Raw genomic sequence first — 10,564 nt, forward strand, 5'->3', positions numbered from 1 at the left:
CCACTTCAGGTGACTACATCATGAAGCTCATTGAGAGAAGACTAAGGGTTTGTTTGTGAACAAAGAAAAGGGTGGCTACTTTTAGGAATCTAGTATATGACATATGTAGAGTAATTTATAATATTCTGATTTTCTTTTGTAATTCCATAATTCTTGTTTCATACATTTGTTGTTTTCACAATGTTTCTACAGTGTAAAAAGCAGTAAAATAAAGCAAAAAAACATTAAATGGGAAGGTGTGTCTGACTGGTAGTATAGATAGGTGCATCCAAGGACTAGCAGTACATGTGGAGTGCAAATAGTGAGAAAAAAGCCATAAATATCATAAACCATACTGATTTAACCTTCTAGGACCTGGCGACCACATATGTGGACATCAGGCCCATTTAGAGCAAAATCAGGTAAAAAGATCATTCTTAGCTTTTACATTTATCAGGTCCCAATCAGCCCAAATAGCAAAGCGAAATTAAAAATGCATTCCACGAAAGAGTTCAGGTCTTAGGAGGTTAAACTTGTTTAGACTTGTTGAATCAGGAAATCACTTAAATAGAACCTGTCTGACAAAGTAAATTGGGTAAAAGATCTCAAAAAGCAGCACATCATGTTACAACCAAAAGAAACAATCTGAGAAACAAAGCCTTTGACATCAGTCAGTCTGAAAAGTGTCACAAAACCATTTGTAATGCTGCACTCAAAATGTGCGGCTATCCTAAATGGGCGTCCTTAAAGTCAGCAAAGAGGCACAGAAAAGAAGCTCAGACACCAGCGAGGGAGGATAAGAAAGACAGACGCAACAACATTGTCATCCCCTATGTAGCCGGTGTATCAGAAAAACTCAGGAGAGTTTTCTCCAAGCATGACATCCCAGTGTATTTCAGACCCAGCAACACGCTCAGACAAAAACTGGTTCACCCGAAAGACAAAACTCCAAAACACAAACTTAACAATGTGGTGTATGCAGTACAGTGCAGCGAGGAATGCCCAGACCTCTACATTGGAGAGACCAAACAGCCACTTCACAAGCGCATGGCACAACACAGAAGAGCCACCTCCACAGGCCAAGACTCAGCAGTCCATCTGCATCTTAAGGATAAAGGTCACTCTTTCGAGGATGCCAATGTTCACATTTTGGACAGAGAGGACAGATGGTTTGAAAGAGGAGTGAAAGAAACCATCTATGTCCACTGTGAGCGACCATCTTTGAACAGAGGCGGTGGTTTACGACACCAACTGTCTGCCATCTATAATCCAGTTTTGAGATCCCTCCCCAGACACCTTAACGCCCACTCACATCCTGGGCCATCTGATCTCAGGAATTCGCATGATAAGGTGGGGCCAGGTTTCAGAATGAACTCACCCGAAACCCTGGCTGATTGGGACCCACGCCCAGTTTCACACCTTGGCTCAGGCGATTAGAGGATCATCAGGGGTCCTTTGTCCCTCTGCGAGGGGATACTCCCACTAGGTTTAAATCTGGGACTCTCCACCATTTGACCTTAGAACTGAAGAAGCTTCTCGGATGAGAGGTGAAACATCTTCAAGCAACTTAAAGAAGTCCAGACGCTTTTCTTTGCAAGCTCCTTTGACTACGATGACCTGGATGACTGAGAACCTTCACAGACAACAAGATTTAAAGAACTGCAGGCCTCACTCTACTCAGATAAGGTCAGAGTTCATGAACAATAATAACTAGACTGGGCAAAAATGGAAAGTTCAGGACGTGAAAACAACAACAAAAAAGACTAATGTCACATTTGCTGAAAAAATATCTTAACGAAAAACTTTTTGTGCATATAGTATAAGCTATTTAAGTATCAAAACAAAGCTGAAACTTGTGAGACTTCATTAGAGGTGCAAGCCTCACAGCAGATGCCATTGTGTTAAAGTAACTGATGATAAAAAACTAAAATATATGAATATAATAATATATTCACACAATAATAATATATGATTTTCCCGGCCTGGTCTTTTATAGCATATAAGAAAATCATGTACAAAGACTGATGCTGCAAAAGTAAAGCAGAGCAAAGTTACAGAGGTTTTATTAGAGACATAGTTAGGAGTTTTGCAATTTGGCATCATTTGTAACAGCTGATATTTCTTCAGTATTGAACAGCAGAAATTAGGCTTTCTTGTCAGAGTCATATTTAGTAAAAAAGCAAAACAAAACAAAACAGTGGCCTTTAAATGTATCAAAGATATGCTACGTTGTCATGCAAAACCAAGTGATAGCAAATTTTCCAGCCTATAAATATATAAAAATCATAACAATTATATTAAGCTGTACAAAGACAGAAATGCATTTTAAAATTATTATACTACCAAAGTAACACACTGAAGCACAGTAACACAACAAGTGGCAAATGACTGAACGTACTTGATTTTGTTTTTTGTTTTTTTTGCACCACATTTGTCCCACTAGTTCAATGATGAGGTCTAGGCAAAATCTAGACAAATAAATTCAGTTTGATTGGTAAACACTGAGTTTATATCAGTTCATAGTTTTCTTCTTGAATAATTATTTAGATGATAAGCCTTTCATTTTATATATTTCATTTGCATTTTACTCACAGTTATTGCTTCATTTTATTGAGGGCCAAGAATCATTTTTTGAGTGTACAGAGGATGATTAGTGCTTGCATCAGAAAATGGCTAGAAGCCCATAGTGTCTTAGCAATGTGGCCCTATATAGATAGGGGGTTTGGAGAGGAATCAGTAACCTTGGTTTGTCAAGGGAGTTTAAGTGTGCAAGAACTAAGAAGTGTTAGTGCTAGAGCAAATATCCACAGGGTACATTAAGAGGAAAACAATAAACAAGTCAATACAAACCAAGTATGTAAATAAATGCAATGATATGTATGTCACAATCTACGATTACACTAATCATCACAGAAAAAAGAGACACTGTGATAAGCATCTCATTCAGAAGCAGGATGACATTGCATTTCAATTTAAACCATTGAGCTAACAAATCCAGAGACTCATTAAGACAGTGTGGCTGTCTGTCGCTATGCGTGCACCCTGAGATGGACTGCTAACCTGGGCGAAATGTACCTTGTCTCTTGACCTGTCACACTTAAATTGAACTCTTGCCCATACATTTTGTATAGACATGTCCAGTGATATGGATCCATATTTATCTTCCACAGCTTCTTCAAAATGTGAAGTAGAGCCCCTTAGCAACTTGTATTTTTATTACTACAGCAAAAAAAGTGATGAAAGACAAAAAAGTGTAGAACTGGATACATTCCAGAATTGCGCAGCTGTGAGACAAGGAGTCGCTGGGAGACAGAAACAAAAGCATCAGAGATATGTTTTTCATCTCTGTTTTAGGTTAGCGTACACAAGGTTTCTTGAATTGCCTCAAGAAATTCCTCCTGCCATCTAATTACAATAAAGGTTAATTAAATTCCACCTACTCAAATAATCTATTGGTGTTTGCAAGGTAGCTTAAAAGATAAAAAAAACAAGATCCTCTCTTTTGCTCTTTAAAACCCCAGAGAGAGGGGAAAAACATATATTTTGTTGAATTGAGTAAACTAATTACTAAACATGTGAGATAAATTTGTGTCACTCTTGGCAGTCAATTTTATAAAAGTAATTGTGAAAGCTCCACAAGGCACAGCCAAGATGCATCTTCAATTCTCATTCCAAGTGTGACTCCTTAACCTTTTCTTAAAAATACAACGACAATCAGGTTAGTCTTTCAAAACATCATCCCTCTTGGCACCATTGGGAGGATCGTGTTTTTCTTGACTTTTACTTTTAAATGAAGAGAATTTGGTATATCTGCATCTTTAAAGTGGACATGAAACAGTAAACATGTAAAGGAAAATTTACACCATAGAATCCTGTTCTTAAAAATGATCATATACTTAACACTGTCTGTGATGTATGTGCAGCGCCATCTTGTGCTAATACAGATTGGGAAGTCACTGAGTTGGCTGGTTGGTTGCTGCTAATAGACTTACTTTAGTTCATGTTAGCTAGCTAGTGACAGAACTGATAATTTAGTGGAAAACAAGGAAACTAAAAGTCTATCAGGGTCACCTTTTGCATTGCTGCAGCAATGCGTTCAACACTGAGTCGATTTCACGCTTTGCCTCTCCAAATGTTGAAACAGACACGCATGTTGAAGTTGCAGTAACTTGCAGTAACAACAGAGGGAGATATTTACATGTAAATATCTAGCTTAATTGTTACCAGTAAATAAGGACCCTGTAATGCACAGATCATTCTGCATGCGTGTCCATTTCACAATGGACCAGCGTGCCTATCACACGTTTTGCCGTGATTTCAGGTTGATGAATTTTGTGTTTTAAAAAAACATGAATTAATACTGTCGACTTTCTCTTTAGCAGTAAGTAGCTGTTCATTGTAACAGGAAATCCACCTGTTGGCTGTAATAGCTGTGTTTGTAGAACACTTTATAAGTGAGAACTGTGTAAAGGAGAACCTGTTTGAGTCAGATTCACTGGACCAATAAGCTAAAGTGACACTGCCCCCTCTGTGAGTGATTTTTCCTCATCAGTGAGGGGCACAGACCAAGTGTATTAGACTGATGTCAGAATCTCACAATACGTAACACTAACTTTGATAAAGACCTCACACAGAATGCAGAAAAAAAAGCGATGTACACATTTACACATGTGGCACAGTAAGTCATTAGAAGCCAATTTCTTCCAATCAATTTATATTAAAAAATGGTCACAGCTATCACAATTATTGGTAAATCACACAGTTGTAAATATCTGCCATGCCTGCAGCTCTGCAGTCAGCTGATTTAAATATCACTATTTAATTTTTCATTCTGTTCTCTACTGTCTTTCCTGTTGACAGATGTTTTGACTGTGTGCTCATGTAGTTGTAGCTGTCGTTGTTTGCACTGTTTAGGTGAAAAGTCTGTCATCAGCTGTATGCGAGACTTGGTCTCTATGTTCTCTCTCTTTATGATTAACTAACAATCACTAAAAAGTAAACTGTACCTTTTTCCCAACCTTCCTCAGAAGTGTCTGCCAAAGCACATGGATGTTTTGCTCAAACTCTTGCTAATGTTATGCTAATGTTATGCTAATGTTATGCGGGGCCCCTAGTTGGGATTTGGACAGTGTATACTTCTCACCATGGCTTTTCTGTCAATAGGATTAGTCCTCTGCCTTCTTAATATTGGCCAGCAGAGCAAGTGGACATTTTGCCCAAAAGAATCTTTAACTGTGTGATCTATGAGTTTTGTGTGAATGCAGGATACTGAGTTGTATTAGTGCCATGTCAGGACATGGCAGAAGGCATTTTTTGTGCTTTTGGCACACAGTTGACATCCATGCTCACTCTACCATTTATTTCTTGGTGATCAGATCAGAATAAAGTGGTTTGCCCAAAAATCCTGAGCTACCCCTTATTTCTTCATGTTTTACTGCCAATCTCATTAGAATTATATGCTGCATTTCCATTTATGTTTGAACTAATTTCCTATTTTCCCATCTAACAGTGTTGCATTTAACATTGCTTAACATTGCTCTAGGGCAAGCACATCTCCATTGATTGCAACACAAATCCCCAACAGTAGTCCTGCCACACTATAAAAAAGTAAGGGACGAGTTTACAGATCCACTGATCTGTCAAAAATTATTTTTCTTGAATGATTCATCCGGTGCTGGAGTGAGGTCAGTTCTAGCTAATTCTAGTCAAAGCTATTCAGCTAATTACAGCTGATCACACCTTTGCCACTGCTCCTTGCCATCACCACAAGTGATTTATACTTAACAAATATTACCACAGGTGAAATGGGGCTACACAGGCTTTACACAGCCACAAAGTTTTTCAACTTTGAGACGTTTACAGTCACTGACAGAGCTGAAAATCTGTTTTTTTTTTCATGCATGTTTATAAAAAGTAACTTCTGCTAAGTATCACTTTCCAATATGTGTTGTGATATTGACTGTGTGATTGAAGGGAAAAAAAAGGGCATAACAGGAGGGGAGCAGTAGGGCAGTCACTTACTGCTACTTCAGAGTTCTCTCTGTAAACAGCAAACCCGCATTTCCGCTTATCTTGCACTTAGCAAACTAAGTTTTCATTAAACCTTTCTCCTTGAATATTTTAAATGACAAACAACACAAACTTTGGCTGCAGCAACAATACCCTACTCATCAGTTTAATTTGCTTGGGAGTTCCAAATAAAGAACTATTCTTCTCTATTCAAACTATTGCTAACTACACACATCCTCAGATATATTTGACATGTAGGACTACCAAGACAGGACAAAATAAGCACAATAAAATATATTTGCAGTCAAAATTTAATCAACATAAGTTTAAGTTGCACAGGATAGCTGTTAATGAAATAATCCTTGACTTGGTGCCAGATGAACAGCATTCAAGCCCTTCATTTTGTGGGACTGCAAGTGTCCTTTAGTCTGGCATTGAAATCGAAAAACCTGCTTACAGCAGTTAGCAATTCATTTAGATGATGACTCGTAAGACCCAAAAGCCGCCAGCCACTAGCAACTAAACAGATTAAGTTAAATTAATTCTGGTGTACGCTGAGGCTAGTTCAAGTTCATTTTACATTGTTCAAAATTAAAAACGCAAGTGCTGAAGCGATGAATGGTTTTGATAGGAAAGAGCTGGATTTGGAAAAGATTATGCTGATATGAATGCAAAATGCAAAAAGGAAGTAATAATCACAAAGAACAAAATCATGTGCATGGAACAATTAAAACACACTAAGTTAGTCAAAGAAAATGCAAATTTATCTCATGTTCAAATAATATGTGTTCAGGGCGAGTTTCTAATAAGATGGTGGACGTTGCCCTAACGGATCTCCTCCTAGACCTGGATAAGAGCACCAATGAGTCTATGGTGCTCTATGGCCACATCATAACAATAAGGACTTTTTCAATTGGATTCAGGTCTGGAGAACATGAGGACCAGTCAGTGGCATCGATCCTATCGAGATCCCACATGCACATCCTACTGCAGCTGGAGAAACCCAGCTATCATCCTGACAGTGTTGGGAAGGTTACTTTTAAAATGTATTCCACTACAGATTACAGAATACATACTCCAAAATGTATTTTGTAACGTATTCCGTTACGTTACTCAATGGGAGTAATGTATTCTGAATACTTTGGATTACTTAATATATTATCATACTGTTTACAACTACATGAATGTGATTTATTACTATTACTGAAGGTCCGCGGCGCCGAACCTTAGTAAAGGGACCTCTGACTAATACGGCGGGGTCTGTGTCAGCTAGTAGCCGAAAAATACCTTTACTTTGTTATGTGGGTCAACTGTTCTTGCCAGAGACAGAGAGAGGCGTCGAAAGGCTGCTCCAACGGAACGTATTTTTTCGGAGGAAAACACGAACACGGTGTACAGTCGAGTCTTAATAGCTTACTTACAACCGGGCTCGTCAGGCACTCTTCTTGGCTGAAGTGGTTATTATTATATTTACATGCTTCCATCTCCCGTTTCTGCTCGATGTCAACTCCTACTTTTCCACTCTCCTTTTTCTCCCTCCCTCGCTCACAGACACATAACGGGTATGGCAGTCCATTCTCCCTGCACAGACTACACTGCCTATGAGGCTACATTCTTTAGGGCTATGCCTGTAGCATTTTGCCTATTAGGTTAGCACAACAACAACATCAACAAAAAGGCGATCTCTCACCCAGGAAACACACAGTCGCAGAAGAGCCGGGGCCACCCTGAAACCATGGCAACCGTAACGCTGCCGCCTGGAACAACGGAACGTAGCTGTCAAACAAAACCCAAACAGTCCTGACCCACAACAATATGAAACAGGGAAATCCCGCCGTGTAATCCATTTATTTCAACAATGTAACTGTATTCTAAATACCACCTTTTTAAACGGTAACTTTAACGGAATACAGTTACTCATATTTTGTATTTTAAATACGTAACGGCGGTACATGTATTCCGTTACTCCCCAACACTGCATCCTGATAGCTAACAGTTCTCAGGGTGCCATTGGCTAGTTAGTGGAGTGGAGTCTGAGGTGAACAGTTTGGTCAGAAACATGTGCATTAACTGCTGAAAATAATTTTGTATGGGTCTAGCAGTCCTGTTTCTCCCTGCCTGAAGAAACAGAGCTGGTGATAATCCTGGGTTGATGCCCTTCTATGATCATACCCAACTTTCCATATGATTGTGCCCATCTTTTGGATCTTTTGGAGACTACGGTAAGGGACACTCAGGAAGGATAAAAGGAAAGCAGCAGTTGTTAGCCACCACCTGCAAAACCATTTTTGGGAATATCATATTGTTGCTTCTCCAGTGTACCTGTTATCACTAACATTTGCTACAATACCCTTATGCTTGATAACAGGACAACTATCAGTAAACAACGCAAACAATTTCCTGCATTTATATTTTCATCAGTAATTGGCTGTAGCGCAGGAAGCACAGCAGGTCGCCTACTAATCGGAAGGTTGGTGGTTTGATCCCCATCTGCTCCAGTCTGCATGCTGGAGCAGACCTAATATCCTTGTGCAATCTCTGACTGTATGAATGCATGAGAATGTTAGATAGAAAAAGCATAGAAAAAAGTGCCTGTATGAATACGTGAATGAGGCAATTTGTGTAAACCGCTCAGATAGAGTAGAAAAGCAGTATATAAGAAAAAAATTCTAGTATTGGGAATTAAATAAAAAATACTTTCTAATTAAATTAAGACTGCTTATTGCTGTTGCAAAAAATGTTAGCACTACTTTTTTGGTAATATGAATAACCAGATTCAGTTTTATTTATCAGTGCAGGTGCACAAAAAATGCTTGTCTCTTGTGAATATGTAGCTTTTTCATTACAATGATTGAAGGTGAATCTGTGAAAGTTTATTCTGCAAAATGACCACAAATTCCTTTGGGTAATTATGTCAAACTGAGTGAAAGTACCCTGATGTCAAAAAGCCATGAGTGTAACTGTCATTCAGTATCATATAAATTAAAATCTTTTGTACCCAATGTACCCAACAGATTGTAATAAATTTATTTTATCAATAGTTACAACTAGGACATTTAAGAAAGCAGAGAAGTATGTTGAGGGAAAACATGGGGAAGGAAAAAGAGGAGGTGTATACGAAAGGCGACAAGAAAAGAACAGAGGTTTATATTAAACAGGCTCACATACATAAAAGGAGGCTCCAGGTATCTTGAATAGCAACCACGTCTGTGACGCTGAATTCAGTAACTTAACACCCGTCAGATGCTACTTCCTGAGCCTCTGATTGTCTGTGGCTTATGCTTAAACATGCTGTTGTGTGGAAATAAACATGTGAGGACAGTGTCTTAAATGTCATCTTGATTTCTGTGATTTGGGTGGTAGAAAACCAAAACTCCTTTAATTAAAGTGTTAATTGTATCTATATTTTTAAAATTAAAAATATGATTATGATCCACTGAATAATAATAAATTATTTTATTTCTCATGTGTTCAAACATTTTATATCACATGCAATCAAAATACACAGATTAACTTATTTACAGAAATTGTTTGCAACTCATATCCAGTAATCCTACAATCTGATTACCGTTAAAATTAGGTAATTTAAGGGGCAGGTGTAAGTAGTGCAGCAAATGTCTCAGGCGGTAGAAGAAAACAGAAAACTGTAGCATTCAATGGAGTTTTCTACACCTACGTATGCTGGCACTCATTTAATGGGTTAATGTGTACACTGTATATAATAAAAGGAAGATTTTTTTAACCTCCCTTCTCTTTCAACTTTTGTTCGATGTATCTAATCAGTCTTTATTGCCGGATTATTGATCAACAGACATGTATCTGTATTTATTTGTTTGTTGTAGAGCCTTTTTTCACTGATTTTAGAAAATATTCAAATAAAAAGACTCTGGACATCAGATTTTCTTGAGCTATAAGCCACCATCATTCAAATGAAGAACAAAGCTATTTGGGAATACAACGTGTCCCATCTCGGTATTATGCATGAGAAAAGAAATGTCTTGGTTTGGGATGACCGGTATCTTTTTACAACAACCTACGCAAGACTCAAATGTCTTTTTCTTTATTCATGGCCTGATCAGGCTTTATAAAGAAGTCAGCATAACACAATAGCAAGAAAAACTTGAAGACGACAGATAGAATGGGCATGACTGGTAATGTATCAAAAAAAGCCCCAATTTTTTGTAATTTTCTTTTCTGCTTTTCTTTGTAATTGCATTGATAGAAATGTATAAAATATATATAAATAACATATTTGATATATAAATGCTCATATTTGTTTTTACTTGTTAACGTTTGTTCCATCTGTATATACCATATGCGTCTTCAGTCATCCAGCGAGGTGTGTGGGGTCTACTGCTCTGGCCCTATATTCTTACTGTAAGCATGCCACTAGACTGTAAAGAAGAGCCGGGCAGCCTTACTCGCTGCCCCTCCATCTCACAAGAGAAACTTCTTGACAGAGTCATCCATCATGCTGAGCTCATCTACCGTGTCTCAGAAGAATCGTGTTCTTTATTTGTGAGTAACTCCAAAATAAATCTTTGCTCTTTCACTTTTTTAATGTAAAAAAAAAAAA

The 10,564-nt window shown here is 38.0% G+C and overlaps 1 protein-coding gene across 1 annotated transcript in view; it reads left to right on the forward strand.

The window, feature by feature from the left end:
* Positions 1-10,126: 10,126 nt before the first annotated feature.
* Positions 10,127-10,564, forward strand: part of smtla (somatolactin alpha) — a 3,408-nt gene continuing 2,970 nt past the window's right edge. Inside the window, exons 1-2 of the mRNA XM_013910391.1 lie at positions 10,127-10,139; positions 10,316-10,506. Of these exons, the coding sequence (XP_013765845.1) occupies positions 10,127-10,139; positions 10,316-10,506 (204 nt within the window). The remainder of the gene's footprint in view (positions 10,140-10,315; positions 10,507-10,564) is intronic.

Source organism: Pundamilia nyererei, unplaced genomic scaffold, assembly GCF_000239375.1.
Source record: "Pundamilia nyererei isolate P.nyererei 1_Seehausen unplaced genomic scaffold, PunNye1.0 scaffold00003, whole genome shotgun sequence".
NCBI classification, from domain to species: Eukaryota; Metazoa; Chordata; class Actinopteri; order Cichliformes; family Cichlidae; genus Pundamilia; species Pundamilia nyererei.